The sequence below is a fragment of the Ochotona princeps genome, chromosome 2 (genome assembly GCF_030435755.1).
Source record: "Ochotona princeps isolate mOchPri1 chromosome 2, mOchPri1.hap1, whole genome shotgun sequence".
Lineage (NCBI taxonomy): Eukaryota > Metazoa > Chordata > Mammalia > Lagomorpha > Ochotonidae > Ochotona > Ochotona princeps.
In genome coordinates this window covers 96,139,239-96,157,497 of record NC_080833.1, presented here as the reverse complement: position 1 = coordinate 96,157,497, position 18,259 = coordinate 96,139,239, and the positions used below count along the sequence as shown (strand labels likewise).

The following is an 18,259-nucleotide window of genomic DNA, read 5'->3' as shown; positions in this document are numbered from 1 at the left end:
CACCTGCAGCAATGCTTTGTCAACAATACAACAGTCACCTGACAGAGCCGCCCTGTTAACACAGGTCAGCAGTCTCTGTCCAAGCAAACAAACATGGCTCTTCACATTTACAGTAGGGTCCCAAAACACCCTCGGGAGACACACACAAACATAAATACATACAGCTTAGTGAGGCTTGTAAGTCCAGCAAAGGCTTCGCTAGCATCTTCTATGGCCCATGAAATTTCATTGTTTCTTAAATCTCTACAGAAACGACAGGAAAAGACAGGTTACGGTCGCACAACCATCACCCCACCGGGCATCCAGCTACCTCGGCGTGGCGAGGCAAGGTGCACATACTGACCCTGATTCTTATGCAGCAGCTATTTATTACAAGCACCTGATCACGTGTATTTAAAAGCGTATTTGTGACAAATATGGAAGAACTGAGTCTCAGGCCAGGAATAAGCTGGTCTGGCTAAACAAATCTAGACATCTGCTAAAAGTGCTATCTTCTTGGCTAACCATCCAAAAGATTAATATTAACATAAAGCTAGTGGCCCACATGAAAAACACCAACAACACTTGCTGGCGAGGTTGCGGGGAAAAAGGAACCCTACTCCACTGCTGGTGGGGCTGCAGGATGGTACAGCCTCTATGGAAATCAGTATGGAGAATATTCAAACAACTCAAATTCAACATACCATATGACTCAGCTATAGCACTCCTAGGAATATATCCAAAAAACTTGTTTTATGAGAAACCAACATGCACTCCTATGTTCATAGCAGCACAATCAGTAATTGCAAAAACATGGAAGCAGCCAAAATGCTCATCAGCAGAGGATTGGATAAGAAAGCTATGGTTCATCTACTCCATGGAATACTACTCAGCTATTAAAAAAAACAAAATGCAGTTCTTTGTGGCCAAATGGGCCAAACTGGAAACCATAATGCTAAGGGAAATGAACCAATCCCAAAAGGTTAGATACCACATGTTTGCCTTAATTTAAGATGATATGATGTTAAGCATAACATGTTATGTTATGGATATTATGTCATATGTAGTATATAAACTAAAATTGAACTGTGAATGGGGGGTCACAGAAAGTGGTTAAGAAATCGCATTTATTTTTAACATGTTGACTGCTCAATACCATGTCAATTAATTCCATAACGATGTTAATTGTTGCAGATGGTATATTGTGCTTTTATTTGACCGGGATGATACTCTGCTGTCTCTGCCCTCAGACCAGAGAGGGTCTACCCAATAAGTAGTTGGACTTGACTGGACTATAAGATGTTGGACTCTATGCTTGGCATATATTTGCAAAAAGGGAATTTCAACTGAACTTGAACTATGGTTATGCAACAAGGTGGAGGAACTCACCATGGAGGGAGGGTAGGGGGAGAATCCCAGATTCTATGTAATTACAACACAATGTAATTAATGAATAAATTTAATAAAAAAAAAAAACATAAAGCTGCAGGTGCTGTTTTTTCCTGTAGGCCTGACTTGCCTATAGACAAAGAACAAGTGCTGTTTTTGCTCAAGATATGAAATGGGGTGGGTGGAGTGTGTGTTCTCACTGATCCCTAGCTAGTTCCTAGGATAATAAACATACTACCGAATCACACAACGACTCTTGGATAAAAGCCATCTTTGTTCAGGACGGTATGTTGGAAGGGAAAGACTTCGGAATCTCACTTGTGGAGAAGACACTCAGCCTAGGACCTCCCGACAGGACCCTGAAGATGCCAGGCCAGGATTCCCAGCCATGACACATCAGGTATTGCCATCCTTCCCATGATACAGTGATGTTACCTTCTAAACTGTCTATTTCTTTACCTTTCATTGTAAATAAACTCCTGATGATTCTGAGTGTGATGATTCTGTGCTGAGTGCTTTGCTACCCATGGACCTGGCCCTACTAAATTTTGCAGCCCCAACTTAAACAGCGTCCTGCTTTATGGCAGCATGGTAAGTATGATAGACATGGTCCTATGAAGCAGAGGACTGGGGTTAGCATTGCGGCACAGCAAATTAAGCTGCTGTCTGCAATATGGACATCCATATGGATGCCAGTTCAAGTCCCAGCTGCTCCACTTTGGATCCAGCTCCTTGATAATGCATCTGAGAAAGCAGCAGCAAGTGGCCCAATGGCCTGGGCCCCTGCACCCAGATGAAACACCTGGAAGCTACAAAGTCTGTTATTGTTTTCTCTTACTCTGCTCTATTTAAGATTATTGTATTTCTTTAAAATAGTTTCATTCAAAAAACTTCTACTCCCTGATGAGGCTAAAACAGAGCCACAGGTTTTAGGGTTGAGTTTGTCTTTAACAACCATGTAGTTCTATATCCTTCCTTAACTGCAGGAAGAGACAAAATGGTATCCAGGATTTTTGCTATCTGCTGGGATAGAAAACATACATGAATTTCCAAATCAATTCAACCTGGGTTCCAATAATGGCTCATGTTACAAGTTACGTGATTCTGAGCAAGCCACGTAGAGCTCCATGAGCCTCAATGTGCTAAAGAAAAACACAGCAACGTTCCTGGTATTTTAAAATACCCAGCACATACCAGACAGTCAGTGCCAAGTTTCTCCTGTCCAAAGTCATGCAGCAAACAACACCAGCAGTTAGTGGTGCTCCCCAACACGTGCTGAATCCTCTTAAAACAGCAGTTCTGCTACATGTCAAGGCCAAAAGAACAGGAAGATGACTGCATTCTTTTTTTTTTTTTTCATTTTTTTCTTGATGACTGAATTTTTGACACAAGTAATTATGTTTTATTCATAGTAGCTGGCATCATGAGCAAGGCTTTGCTGTTCAGGTAATTAGCTCAGAATTAAAGCAGAAAACCAAAAGTACCCACCAGAGGATTGAAATAAATCTTATTCATGGGGATAGAAACAAGGCAGACTGCCTTGCCTCAAGGCACAGGGCAGAAGAATCACAAGATGTTAGCACACATAAATGTGTAGTTTGATTAGTTGTTTTAATTAATGTTTTATATTGTATTAAAAATTAGCACAGGGAGGGTGGCGGGTGAAGGGAGGGAGAGGGAAATAGATATACTTACAGAGTCTGAAGATTGGAAAGAAATCTAAATACACCATCAGCAATGTGAGTGACTCTGTTGTCCCCCAAATTTAATCTCTCCAGTAAACTCAGACCCACAAAGGCCGATTCATCCAGGCGGGTCAGCTGGTTATAAGACAAATCACTGAAAACAGAAAACATGGAAGGTAGGGAATTCATTATATCTTGGTTAAACGTACAAATTCCTGCATACCTCTAGGAAGGCAAGGTGTTGATATGTCACTACTAGCCAGGGGATTTGTTCCCTCCTACTCTAGGCTTATAGCCTCTAGAGAAATGACGCTCCGCGCACTTACAGTTCAGACAGCCTTTGGCAGAACTCCCATGCATCAGGGCTGATTCTTTCAATGGCATTCTGGCTCACATAGAGCTGCTGTAACATTCGCAAGCCATACAACCATCCCTTGTTCACCCGAGTAAGATTATTGTGTTCCAGTTCTCTGCACAATCAGACCGAAAGGAGAAAACATATTGCAAACCAAGGCACTTCAATGACAAGCAGATTCAAGTCTTCCATTTTTCAGACCGATACCTCTGCTCAACCCAAGTGAGCCAATAAAATCTATTCCATAAATATTTGCATCTGACTTAAGACCTAGTGCTAGAGGATAGTAAAACTAAATTATCAGCTCCCCAAAATCAATATGCCAAGTTGTGTAGGATTCCCTGTTCTGAACAAATTTCCAGAATTTCTATCAGCCAGAACATTAAGGAAATGTAAACATTTTTAGATGAGAAGTTTTGTAACAATCATTAACAAAAATACTAGTTACTAACAAAACTTTAGAAAGCTTGTGTGCACTCATTTCACACCAGAGAACGAAGAAAGAATGAATGCACCCTTGTATAATAATCCCAGCATAAGACCCTGAAACGCCCTGGACTCTTCTAATACTTACAGTTCTTCCATGTTATTGAGGCCAAAGAATGCTCCATCCTTAAGTTTACTAATTCCATTCCGCTGCATTTTCAAAGATCTTAAAGAATCAAGCCCTTGGAATGTAAGACCTTCTACAATTTTAATCCTGTTTCTTTTAAGTTCCCTTTAACAGAAATAGGTTCACGGTCAGGAAAATTTTTTGGAGAAAAACTTAGAAAAAACTCTCCTCTTCATCTGTTTAGTTACTTACAAAAACTGGAGGTGGGGCAGCTTGAAGATCTTTGGTGGGATCATGCTAATTCGGTTCCGGTTTAACTTTACCACTAATAAGGAACTTGACAAGTTATCAAAGCAACCAGCTTCCAAGGTGGTTATCCTGTTATTACTCAAATTCCTAAAGTGAACAGTATGGTAAAGAAAAGCACTTAAAAATCTATCCCTGTAAAGCAGTCCTGTGACCGACTACATACAACTACACAAATCATCTCGCTGTCTCATTTGTTCATCTAAAAATCAGGATGATCTCTACTTCACATAGGTTGCTACAAAATAGTGTGTATGAATATGTTCTGTAAACTAGGAAACACAGGCACACATACTAATTATTAATTAAGCCACTCTTTAGCAACCCACTGTTTGCCTTTAACAAAACTGTTGGTTTAAAAAAACAATCCAGAATTAATTTCTCAAAAATCGTCCTTGGGTACTCATTAGTATTTTCTGAAAGTAACACAGTCTTTCTTTGGGGAAAATAAAAAAAATTTTCTAAAAACTGACCTTATGCCTTTTACATATATATATGTTATATTGAAATCACATTAACTAACAGAAATTCAGGGTATCAATACTGAACATGTTCTTAATCTAATTTGAATCTGAATTTAAATTCCTTTTACTTACAGGTACTTAAGCTGCATTCGAGGAAACGAGGATGTCTTGATTTCGGATATTATGTTTGAGCTGAGGTCTAAACTTTCAAGAGCAGAGTAAAGCTGGAATGCCTCTGCATTGATTTCTGGAATCATATTATGGACTCTATAAAACAAAGATCCTATTACAGCTTTTGCCAGTGATTTGCCACGGGATATGGGGAGGTTAAAATAATTGGGATCAATAATCTAAGTGCTTAAACAACAAAGCAAACTATAAGCTATTCGTAATTTAAGCAAAAGATCTAAAATCTTAATCACTTACAGTGAAAGTAGAGTAATATTGGATGTTGGTTCTCCAAAAGATGGTATTTCTGTTAACTCATTGTAGTTCATTTTCCTAGGGAAGGAAAAACATAAACTTCAGTAAGAAAAGCATTACTTCTTGAATTCTAGTTCCCAGCCAACAAATATTCTTCAGAATAAATGCCAAATTAAAGCCTTACGACTAAAAATGAATTAGGCTGAGATAAAAATGTTTTTATTGACAACTTAAGGCGTTTAATAAGCACTGATTTTCAGTGTTACTTTAATAACAATGCCAAGATTAGAAAAGCTAAGAAATCTACTCGGTCTCAGTAAGTCTTTGAAAACTGCATTTATGACAGCTAATGAGTAGTTACACAAAGAGCCCTCCTCCTACACCCTCCCTCTCCCTTTACATATACACAATGTACTGTTATTTTCTTTTAAAGATCTACTTATTTATTTGAAAGAGTTACAGAGAAGGGGGGGTGGGAGGAAAGGAGAGTAGGAGGTACAGGAAAAGGAAAGGACATATCTTCCATCCGCTTGTTACACCTCAAATGGCCAGGAACTTCTTCTAGATCTCCTTTGTGGTTGCAGGGACCCAAATATTCAGGACAACTACTGCTATTTTTCCAGGCCATTATCAGGAAGCTGGACTGGAAGAGAAGCTGCTGAAACTTGAACCAGTGCCTATGTGGAATGCCAGCATCACAGGTGATGGCTTAACTCACTACACCACATCAGTCCCGTTCATTCTGCTTTTAAAGCTATTCAAATTTGGGGTGGGTATCTGACACAGCAGTTGAGAAGCTGTGGGGGCAGGGGGAGGAGGTGGAAGCAGTGTCATAGCAGGTAAAATAGCCAACAATCCAGTTCTCTGCTGATGGCCTAGGAAAAGCAGCTGATGATGACCCAAGTGTTTGGGTCCCCACCACCCACATGGAAAAATCAGAAAAAGCTCCTAACTCCCAACTCTGGCCTGTCCACTTGTAACTCACCTATCATCTGAGAGGGGACGGTATTGCAAACCACTCCCCTCACAAACCCCTTTAAAAGGCTTGTGAAGCAGGGGCTCGCTCTCTTTCTGGTCAGATGCTTCCATTGCTCTGGCACCTTGACTCTTGGCTGACCCAGGACAGGTCCTGTGTACTGAGCATGGTCCCTGTGTACTGCCTAGATGGGACAATGGATATAGCAATGTTATTTCTGGTTTGTGTACTACCGGGAGTTCCAGGAGAGGTGAAGCTTAGCAGTGATGGAATATGGGCAGAGAAGCCAGGGAAAGGTGAATGTCTGCAGCTTTGTCAGTGTCTCCAGGTTATTTGTTGCATGTCTTAGGATAGCTTATATTGTTGGGGAAGCTGGGACATAGGTCTTCAGCTTAATGGATGGATTTAAGGGTAATGACCATTTGTTCCTCTTGGGATTATGTTTGGATGGATTATGATTGGTTGGATTACCATATGGACTTGTGATTTGCTATTTCTAGAGTGCTCTATTATCACCGAGCTTGGTTAATAAAGACTCATTAATAAACTTTAGACATGTCTGGTTTGTTCTCGATCGCACCCCATAACAGGAGAATGGTCCAAAGCCTTGGAACCCCACAACCACAGGGGAGAACTGGAAGAAGCTCCTGACTCCAGACAGGCTTGCGGTCATTTGGAGAGTGAACCAGCAGATAGAAGTTTCCCTCTCCATTTCTCCTTTCTGTAAATTTGTCTTTCAAATTAAAAAAAAGATAAACCTTAAAAAAAAATGGGAATGAGGGATTTTTGGCCAAATGAAGGAAGATTTACCAGTACAGATATTTCCTTGAAAAAGCACAGGCAAGAGAGTGTCTTAATGAATTTGGAGATGAGGCAAGCCACTCAATGTTTTAAAAATCAAAATCAGGCCAAGTATGATAATGTAGTGGTTAGGGTCCTAGCCTTGCACGCACCGGGATCCCATGTGTCCGCCGGTTCTAGTCCCGGCGGCCCTGCTTCCAATCCAGCTCCCTGCTTGTGGCCTGGGAGGGCAGCTGGGGGTGGCCCAAGGCCTTGGAACCCTGCACCCCTGTGGGAGACCTGGAGGAGCTCCAGGCTCCTGGCTTCAGATTGGCTCAGCTCCAGCCGTTGCGGTCACTGGGCGGGGGGGGTCCATCAGAGGGAGGATCTTCCTCTCTGTCTCTCCTCCTCTCTGTATGTCTGCCTTTCCAAAGAAAATAAAATAAGTCTTTAAAAAAAATCAAAATCAGAAAATTCAAAAGTCAAAATTTTTTGATTGCACAGGCCTGGAGCATCCTCTACCAAGTGTGACAATGCAATTAGCTGTTATCATAGTACAACCAATGGCAAAATATGGGCTGCCCAGCAAGAACAATAAGGACAGAATATAATCTCTATGTTTTTGTTCCAGGTCTGTTAGAAACATGATTATAGAGCAGCAGTTCCTAGTGGTATAAACTCATGCCAGGCACTAGAGCTGCTGACCAAAACATTTATGAATCACAATGTGTGCTGGTCTACCAATCAAGGGGTGAGGCTGATGGCTTGTTTCACTAGCCTCGATCCACTGTGGCACAAAGCTCTAAAATGAATAAGAGTCAGATGTACAATAGCAAGTGTCCTACCCAAGAGCTTATTGACGCCTGTTCCATGACAGTTGTTGGACCTGGTGACTTGAAAACAATTTCATCACCAAAGCTGACTACCAGTGTCTATGCCTTCACAAGTACAAGAGGTGGCTCCCAAAACTGAAAATGCCTAGTAAACCCATGGGTCCAACAGGGGGAACATAAATATCCAGACTGCTACTACAGTCTATCTCACCACTGGCTTGAGAAGGGAGAAACTCTTAGTAGCCAATGGGTGGAACAATAGATGGTATGGCTAGTAGTATTTCATGAACCATGCTGCTGGTTGGCTATGCTGACAACTTGGTAGTGTACCAAGGACTTGCACTGTAGATGGCAAAAAGGAAAGAACAATGATGTAGTCCAGGAAACCCTCTCTAGGGAGCTATGATGTGGCAACAAATATGAGAAAAGCTACATGAACCTAGAGGCACAATTAACTGCATATCATGTATTGACTGGCTCACTGAAGACTTCCACCCCTGGGGACACGAAGGAAGATACCCAAGTAAGGGTCCTAGCTAATCCTGACTCATGCAGCTGGGGTACGCCAACAAGAGTGAACAAACAAGTACTAAGCAGGGAAGAATATAGTTAAAGCATCCAGATTACCCCTAAAATGTAGTGAATCGGTACCATCCACAACCCAATGTCAGGTGCACTGGTACCTGTGGGTCCCGCCGCTTGGCACTCCTATGCGAACAGATATGCTGAGTCCTCCAGCCTGTGCACAACTGGCAAATTCATTATGCTAGACCTTTGCCAAACAGTACGGGACACAAACAGATTTTAACCTATGCAGATACAGCTGCTGGCTTTATGCAAATCTTCCTTTAGCATGAGAACTAACCAAAAAAGGTTTTAAAGTGTGGAAGCAGGTATCTAGCCTGGTGGTTAAGATAGCCATGTCTCATATCAAGGTGTCTCAGTTGGATTTAAGGCTCCTGACTCAAAAGTCAGCATCATGCTAAACTGGGTTAAGCTGCTATCTGTAATCCCAGCATCCCGTATGAGCACCAGCTTGAGTTCCAGTTGCTCCACTTCTGATCTAGCTCCCTGCTAATGTGCCTGGGAAAGAGGATGAAGATGGCCTGAGTGCTTGGGTCCTTGCATCCACATGGGAGACCCAAACAGAGTTCCAGACTCCTGGTTTTGGCCTAACCCAGTTCTGGTCACTGCAGACATTTGGCAGGTAAACCAATGGATGGAGAATCTCTCTAATTCTTTCAAATAAGATTTATTTGTTTTTATTGGAAAGGCAGGTCAGATTTACAGAGAGGACAGAAAGATCTTCCACCCATTGGTTCACTTTGCAAATGGCCAGAGCTGAGCTAACCTAATGCCAGGAGCCTCTTCTGGGTCTCCCATGTCAGTACAGGTCCCAAGGCTTTGAGTCATCCTCTACTGCTTTCCCAGGCCTTACGCAGGGAACTGGATGGGAAGTAGAGCAGCCAGGACACAAACTGGCACCCATATGAGATCCCAGTATATGCAAGGTGAGGATTTAGCCACTGAGCCATTGTGCCGGGCCCCTAAACATATTTAAATGACTCCTACCTCCAGGTTCCCACAAAAGAACCATCTGGAAGGCAGCAGTGATGGATGATTGAAGTAACTCGGTTCTTGGGCCAGAGCTATGCTATAGCTGGTTAAACTGCCATCGGCAATGCCAGCATCCCATCTGGGTACTGCTTCGAGTCTCAGCTGCTCCACTTTCGATCCAATTCCCTGCTAATAGCCTGGGCTATTTTAGCACTTGGGCTATAGCACTTGGCTAGCAGAGGATGGCCCACATGCTTGGCCCTCTGCACCCACGTGGGAGACCTAGATGAACGTCCTGATTCCTAGCCTAAGCCACTGCAGCCATTTGGAAAATGAATTAGCAGATAAATGACCTCTCTTCTCTCCCCTATCTATAACTGTGCCTTTGAAATAAATGAATGAATCTTTAAAATAAATACATGAGTTCCTGTTTCCCTACATGAGAGTCCTGGATTGCATTCTTGGCTCTGGCCTTAGCTCAGGCCCAGCAATTACAGCCATTTGAGAAGTGAAGCCATGGCTGGCAGCAGTAAGTGTGATGTACAGGATATACAAGTTCTCTCTCTGCACCCACAGTGATGCTGTTCAAGACGGGGCTCAAATACATGCTGTGTCATGGAATTTCATCTGCATTATGCCCCTCACAGAGGGATTGTTGTAGAGAGAAAACAGCCTGTTAACACAACAGATAAGAAGCCTATTAGCTAGGCCCAGTCTGATCAGCTGAAGTCCTGGGAGAAGATTACTAAAATGAAGCACCTACATGGCTGGCCACAGCTCTAGAGATGATCAGTTTCAAAGATGCTTATCTTGCTCCCATGTTGCCTAAGTGCCCAAGTTGTTAGTACACAGAATGTTACTGTTTTCAGCTCCACAAATGCTATGCCCAGAGAAGGAGACAATCCAGGAAGGACATTGTGAATCTTTTGCCATGTGGAGCCAGAGCTAGCTACAATTCCTCCAGAAGGCCCCAGCAGCAGTTATATGGAAATTAATAGACAGGAAATTCCCTGGTCCGCAGGTTTAGGTAAAGGAACCTGTTAGACTAAAAGATTGTGTATTAGGGAGCTGTCTCTTGTTGCTGAAATGTAAATGGCTCAAACCCCTCCACCCCTGCAGCCTACATGACAACCTTCTTTTAAAAATCAGACGCTGAAAATAAACCTTGGCTATTTGACCATCACAGTAGTCCACGCTTCGAGTCCCAGCTGCTTCACTTTCAATCCAGTTCCCTGGCTCCACGCACCAAGTCATCGCTGCAGGACAGCGAACACAGTAGCCTTGACATTTCTTGCCATGATTTGGGACATCTTCAGCCCACTTAAACTGGTCCCCATCGATCCCACTGGATGCTACGTCTATCATGATGGCTTATGCAATAAATACGCAAAATGAAATATTTCAGGGCACTAAAGTTGGCCTCTGAGTCTGGCACATCTTTTTCGCCATGAGATAGAGGAATTACTGATAAAACTCATCCTGTTGGCCAAAACATTTGGGCGGTCTCACCAGACCAGCTCCCAGCTGCTACTCTGTCATGTAACAGAGATGACGCTACCACACTCACTCCAAGCAGGAGTGGAATCTTACTTTTAGTCACAAGGAAACAGAATGATATTTTTACACAACTTGCAACTTGAAATCATTAACCCAATACCTACAGAATATGAATATGTGAAAATAAAGCCAAGGACAACAAGATTTTTAAACTTAAAACAATTTTTTTTTATTCTGGCTATCCACAGAACATTCCCAAATTCACAATTTATTAAATACCTTCAGTAAATTCAACATAACTTTAAATAAATAAAAATAACTTACACTTCCTGTAATGTTTGTGATTCCAAGGTGATGTTCCAGTTAGAGAGTCGATTATGACTCAAATCCCTAAAAGAGACAAAATGTCACTCTTAGTGTTGGAAAGCAAAAATGAAACCAATGTAGGAATATTAAGTATTATTAAATGTGAATTTAAGTAAAGAAAACAGAAGTATTTATGAATAAAAACCTACCTACCCTTGAAAAATACCTTTGTTTTTAACTGATTAGGAAATACATTCACCTGATTCAATATCAAAACACATAAGACAGTTTACAATAAAAATCTCCATCCTTGCCACCAGCCATAAATGTACTCATTTCTTGTGCAGCTGTCCACACTTTATGCATGTACCACTAAATGTTCACAAAAATGATACAATTCACATTATTGTGACCTCTGTGTGTGTGTATGTGTGTTTTCCACTTAATAATACATCTTAAGTGAGCACTTGGCTTCCGCAAGTAAGGGTGGGCTCATGGGGACATGGGTGATGGCACCGGGGGTGGTGTGTGGGGACCTGGGGCTGGTGCTCAGTACGCAGAGAGAGCCTGGGGATTTCTGCATGTGCTTCATCTCAGGCAGGGTATGGGGTAAGGGAAGAGCCTTAGATTAGCATGCTGGCATGGTGTGCTGGTAGACCGGGCTTGGGGAACTGTGAATGTCTTGGGTTTTGGGTGGACAGAAGGGTAGGGTCTCAGGCCAGCACATATGCCACAAGATAGGGTCTAGGGACCCGTCTATGAGCTCGGATCCCTGGTGGGTGGGCAAAGTTCCAGGTCAGAACACCACACCACGAGAACACTGGGCTGGGGAAGACCAGGCTGGGGAACACTGAGTTTCTGCGCTCAGAGACTGTGGATTGCTCAGGGAAGCAGGAGTGGGGACGTGTGGAAGGGAGGACTGCTGAGGAAGTATGCTGTAGGTGAGGAATGACTTATGGTAAACTTCCACCAACAAGGCCACTGTAAATTGCAGGTAAACAAGGGTACTGATACAGAGCTGTTTGGAGGGGGAAGCTAAAGGACATTTCTGGGTCAAACCAATGCATTCACCCACATGGGAACCAGATCTGGGGACTAAAATCAACCACTGCCGACCACCACCCACCAGGTCACAATAAAGTTAGGGGGCTGGAAGCCTACCTGGCAGGGCTAGATCACAGTACCCAACAGTGAGTGTTGGAACAAGGTACAGGTAACTTTAGGCTGGGCCATGACACTAACCAGCAGGCGAGAGAACCAGGTCTAGGGGAAGATTTGTGGGAGATGCATGGGTTCATCCCTGTAGGACTGCAAAATCTGCTGGTTTGCTCAAGAGCTAGGGATAGTGACTGGTTGAGATAGGTATGACCATGGAACCCACCAACATTCATTGGTACTGGGGCTGGGAACAGGCCAGGCTGGTCCAGGCTGCAGCACCCATAGGTATATCCAAGAACAGGGTGTGGGGCATGCCAGGCTGCAACACCAACAGCACACAGAGAGACAGAACAGGCAGACTATGTCGGGACAGGGCCTAGCACCCACTGGCACACGTGAGATTTGGGTCTGGGAATGACCCTGGTGGGGGAACTTGGGGAACAAGTGGAGTGGCCCTAGTAAGCTATAGCTCCCACTGGTAAACATGTGATTCAGGCTTGAGTATTGGTAAGGCTAGACAAGACAGCTCTACTTGTGGGCAGGTGTGTGGCTTGGTTCTCAGGGAGCGGGGGCAGATGGGGCAGGGCTGGGCCAAACCTTAGCACACTGGCATGTGCAGCAGCCAGGATGGGACTCAGGCCAGGCTGCAGCATCTGATGGCAAAGGCCAAGACAGGAGACAGGCTGGGCCAAGACAGGAGACAGGCTGGGCTGGGTCAGAGCAACCACTGACACATGCCAAGATCTGTGGCCCAGTCAGGGAGCTAAGAGGATGCCCTGGCTGGGTTGTGGTTCCCACTAGTGAGCATGAGAGCTGGAATGGGGGCAGTGAACCAGGTTGGACATGGCTGCAGCATCCCTCAACATGGGTGTGTACTGCATACAGGCTATGCCAGACTGGGCTAGGCCAGGGTGGGTATAGGACGGGCTGGGCTATGTCTCTACTGAACCATGAGAGAGCTGGGTCTGAAGGTGGACCTGGCATGGCTGAGCTGTAGCACCCAACAGTAAGAGCGAGCATAGGGGTAGGCCAGTCAGGCAGGGCCAAGCCCCCACCAATATACACAAAATCCTCGACTGGGAGGTGACCTGATAGAGGAGCTTGGGGAAAGAATCAAGACTAGCAGCAGCCCAGATCAGGCCAGGTTACAGTATCTGCCAGTATATGTACAGGTCAGGTCTTGGGGCAGGCCAGGCTGGGCCAGTTCATAGCACCCACTGGCAGATGTGAGAACCAGGATGGGGTGCAGGATAAGTCAGGTTGGGCCGTAACACCAGCCAGTTCACATAGGGCCAGGACTGAGAACAGTCCAGGCTGAAGTAGGCTGCAGCACCCACTGATAAATGCTGAGGTGAGGCAGGCCATGTCAGACGGGGCTGCAGTACTCACCAGCACATGTAACATGGTGGGGGTGGTAAACCTGATAAGGGGACAGCAGGAGCTCCTCTGATGGGCCACTGCTCCCACTAGTGAGCATAAGAGCTAGGACTGGGAGCAGACCAGCTAGGCAGGGCTAAAACACCCATTGGCCTGCATGTGAGTTGGGTTGGGGGAGAGCCAGGCTGGGCTAAGCAACTGTATCCACTGATGCATGCATAAGCCACAGTAAGTGCAAGATGGTCGGGCTTTGCCACAGCATCAGCTGGCAAGTGCAAGCAATGAGGACAAATCCTGTCAAGCTAGACTACCGAACCACCTGGAAAGTGCAAGATCTGGAGCTGGGAGTGGGCCTAGTAGGGAAATTGTGGGCACCCTTCAGATGCAGCTCCCACAAGTGAGCATGGGAACCAGGGCTGGGAGTGGGCCTGGTTGGACAGGCAGTAGAATCCATCAGCTTCAGAGTGGGCTGGATAATGGGGTCAGTTGTGCTGAGCAAGACTCCAAAACCCATTGATGTATACTAGAGCCAAAAGGAATGTGGAACAGACCACACTAGTCCACTGCACACTGCCACATGCAGAAACCGGAACTGAAGCGGGCCTGGTGGGGATTACTGGGGGGTGGCTCCAACTGGGCTGCAGCTTCCACTAACGTACATGAGGACCCAGTGTGTGGTGGGCAGGGTTGGGCTGGGTTGGGCTGGGTCACAGCATCCATTGGTTTGCGTAAGAGATGGGGCTGGAGACAGAACTAATCCAGCAACTGCAACCACTAGTGTATGTGTAGGCTGATGTGGGTGATGGACTGAGTCAGACCCCCTACTGGTAAGCACACACAGGAGTCGGTTGTGGGGTCATCTTTGGTGAGGTTTCTTTGGGAACCACATAACTGGACCTCTGGACTCAGAACTCCAACCACGGGGAAAATCGCAGGATCTATGATCTGATGATGGAGCTCATGTGTCAGAACCGAATCTTCTTGGTTGCTAAAGACAGTGCAGTGAAAGGCGTGTCCAGATGCCATTGGGGGATATGGCAGTCCATTGGGGCCCGGAGAAGACATCTAGTACCATAGCAGAGAATGGAGAGCAGAACAAACTGAGCAACTCTCCCTGTCAAGTGTTGACAGCAATTATCTGGGTGAACGGAGACTCTAAGTTGCATTTCCTCATCTTTGGGGCAACGAAGTCAATAACATTTCAGAACTATCAAAAGCACTTGAGCAGTACCCTTGGAGACTGCTCCACATCAGGAACCATGGGATGATTTTGGGTGGCTGTCCCGGGGTACTGATGCAGTTAAGCTGCTGGGTGTGGCTTCTCCCCATCTCTACTTCCTTCCCCCAGATACAGGAAGAAAAATAAAATTGGAAACAATGGTCTCATCCGCCTTCTCCTATCCCTTGACCCTTCCCACCCTTTTCAGCAGACCACATGGGCAATGCACCCTTCTGAATAACATGATCATCATCAAAAATAAAATTAAAAAAAACTTTAATCACTGTGTAATGGTTATGTAAAGAATATATCATCCCTTCTAATGATTCCCATGATGTATTTTAGCTCTAAGAAAATTTGAGGACAGATTTACAAGTCACCATGCTGAGCTTCTGAATCAAAATCAGAGTTGATCAAATCCTTGTTTCTTAACAAAGAAAATCTAGCTAACCATGATGATGATAGTGGCAGCTAGCATAAACTTCCAGGCACTTGTCTATATACTTTACACATACTAACTACATCCACACAACAACCTTAGGAGGCAACTATTTTTTTACAACCTTCACTTTCCCTAATATAGAAAGAGACACAGAGAGATTAATAATTTGTCAATCCAAAGTCATACAGCAAATAATAAGGCATAAATTTGAAATTCTAAAATCTTTCTAGTAAGTGCTTTATTAGATATAGTGAGAGTTCACTGAAAGAAGTCACTGACTATTTAAATAGGCTTTAAAAAAAACCCACCACATTTCCTGGCATCGCTGCAGGCTGAGGCAGAATCCAGCCCACACAAGCTGTCTGCACAAGACATATACTACATGTTACAATATGGCCAGCAACAGGGACTCACTAGAGAAGCATTAAGGAACAATTTATCTCAACTGTGCACCCACAGGAAGCTAAGAGAAACAGGCAGGTTTGAATGATGTCTTTACTATAGCAAAACAAGCAAATCAGTGTGTTCTCAGCTAGGTTCATGCCTGCACATCTGTAACTCCCAACTATTTTCATTTAAGAGCTTAATTTACACCATGCCATCACTTTATTTCAAGAGGCTTAGCAATGGTATCTGCTCAACGACACTCATTAATGGAGGGGTTTTAGATAATGGAAGGGTGTAAGAGACAAAAACATGAATTCACTCCATATAAAAATCTAATATTCAGGGGAAAGTGTGTGGCACAGCACTTAACTTGCTGCCTAGGATACCTGCATCCCACAAGAGTGCGTGGTTCGAGTCTAGCCCGTCTACTTCTCATCCAGCTCCCTGTTCAGGTGTGTTCTGAAAGGCAGCAGTGATGGCTCAAGGTTCTGGCCACTGAGGCAGGAGACCTGGATTGAGTTCTAGGCTCCTGCCTCCAGCATGTTGTAGCCTTTTGGGGAGTGAGCCAGCAGATGAGATACATCTGTGCTTGTCTTTTAAATAAAATGAAAATGAACTCTGCAGGGCACATGCTGTGATATGTTGATCTAGGCCACCCGTTAGGAGCCCACACCCATATCAGAGAGTCACTTTCAGACCTGGCTGACTCTGCTTCTGACCCAGCATCTTGATAATGCATCCTGCGAGCGGTGGATGACTGCTCAAATGCCTGCTCACCTGCCCCTCAGGTGGAAGACTAAACGGAGTTCCAGGCCTTTGCCTGGCCCAGCCCTGGATGCCACATGCATTTGGGGAATGAACCACTCTGTCTTTCAAGTAGATGAAATAAACATAATTTTTTTAATGAAAAATCTTTAAAACTCAAATATTTAGATATTTTTTTTCAACTCAGTGCTAAAGACAAAGAAAATTTTATACAAATTAAGAGGTTTTTCTTGTTGTTTTTTGTTTCTTCTTTTAAGATTTATTTATTTTTGTTGCAAAGTCAAGTCTGTACAGACAGAAGGAGAGACAAAGAGGAAGATCCTCCATCCAATGATTCACTCCCCAAGTAACCGCAACAGCTGGAGCTGAGCCAATACGAAGTCAGGAGCCAGGAGCTCCTCCGGGTCTCCCACACGGGTGCAGGAACCCAAGACCTTAGGAAGTCCTTGACTGCTCTCCCAGACCACAGGCAGGGAGCTGGATGGAAGTGGAGCTGTTGGGATTAGAACCAGCGCCCATATGGGATCCCCGCATGTCTAAGGCGAGGACTTTAGCCACTAGGCCAAAGCACCGGGCCCTTTTCTTGTTGTTTTGAAGCACTTCAACTCAAGCAGAAATTCAGTTGTCCTAATTCAAGTTAAATGTTCTATGTGCTGCCCCAAACTGGCTGGTCTGGCAAATTAAGAGCTACATTATATCTGTAGCAAGGAAATAAAATATGTTCTGCTTCTACATCTCATGACTATCAAAACTTAGCAACCACTCCCTTCCAGGGAACAGGCTTTCATTAAAGCTTACCAGGGCCCATGACACCTTCCAAGCCTGAGTCTGCCAAGCAGTCTAACTGCGGACTGTACTCATCCCTATGGCTCCCCTACAGGTTCTCCTACAGGACACAGATAAATCCCTGGCTGGATTTTCTGACCAGCACATCATTTTTAAAGATAACCACTATTTCAAAAAAAAAAAACCAAAGCAACAAAATCAACCTAATTTATACAAGCATTAAACACTTCTGTGGTCAGTATTAGTGAAAATGTTTCTATTAAGCCTTTTTCTCTGTATCTTTGAAGAACCTAGACTTTCTGATGGAACCCAACAGACACCTGGAGCACTCTGAAGTATCTTTATGGGATACCATCGTTACGCTGTATGCTTTGAAGTAGCCTCATAAGTCAGAATCCCATATAGGACTCTCAGGGCAGGCACCATGGTGTGTAGTAGGTCAGGCCTCCGCCTGCAGTGCTGCCATATCAGCACCAGTTAGAGTCTCAGCTGCTCCACTTCTGATCTAGCTCGCAGCTAATACATCTGGGAAATCAGAGAAAGGTGGCTCAAGCACATGGGATGCTGCACTCACGTGGGAACCCTGGAAGAAGCTCCTGGCTTCAGACCAGCCCAATTCCAGCTGTTGCAGCTCTTTGGGGACTGAACCAGAGGATGGAGGATCTCTCTTTGACTCTCCTTCGCACTTTCTGTAAAGCTGCCTTTCAAATAAAAACAAATAAATCTTAAAAAAAAAAAAAAAAAGAGGTGTTCTGCAATGTTCTTTAAAAATCCACAGTGAGAATTTTTTTTAAAATTTAAAGTAAAATAAAATGCAATCCTAGTAGTGCTAAAATAGAAAGCAAGCAACATATATTAGTCAGCTGTTTATTAATACAGCAGGTATCCAACTGCAACTACACGGACTGATACAATGGTTGGGTAGTAATACAAAAAAATCACTGGTACACATACCAGCACTGTGCAAAGTATAGAAACAATATCAACTTCAGTAACCATTTCTTTCCCCAAAAGCAACATTT

General features: G+C 44.2%; 1 protein-coding gene across 1 annotated transcript in view; it reads right to left on the bottom strand.

The window, feature by feature from the left end:
* LRIG2 (leucine rich repeats and immunoglobulin like domains 2) overlaps positions 1–18,259 on the bottom strand; it is a 54,338-nt gene that overhangs the window by 23,232 nt on the left and 12,847 nt on the right. Inside the window, exons 2-9 of the mRNA XM_058660056.1 lie at positions 11,122–11,187; positions 5,158–5,232; positions 4,864–4,998; positions 4,214–4,357; positions 3,983–4,126; positions 3,380–3,523; positions 3,064–3,207; positions 163–243 (exon numbers count right to left, since the gene is read on the bottom strand). Of these exons, the coding sequence (XP_058516039.1) occupies positions 163–243; positions 3,064–3,207; positions 3,380–3,523; positions 3,983–4,126; positions 4,214–4,357; positions 4,864–4,998; positions 5,158–5,232; positions 11,122–11,187 (933 nt within the window). The remainder of the gene's footprint in view (positions 1–162; positions 244–3,063; positions 3,208–3,379; positions 3,524–3,982; positions 4,127–4,213; positions 4,358–4,863; positions 4,999–5,157; positions 5,233–11,121; positions 11,188–18,259) is intronic.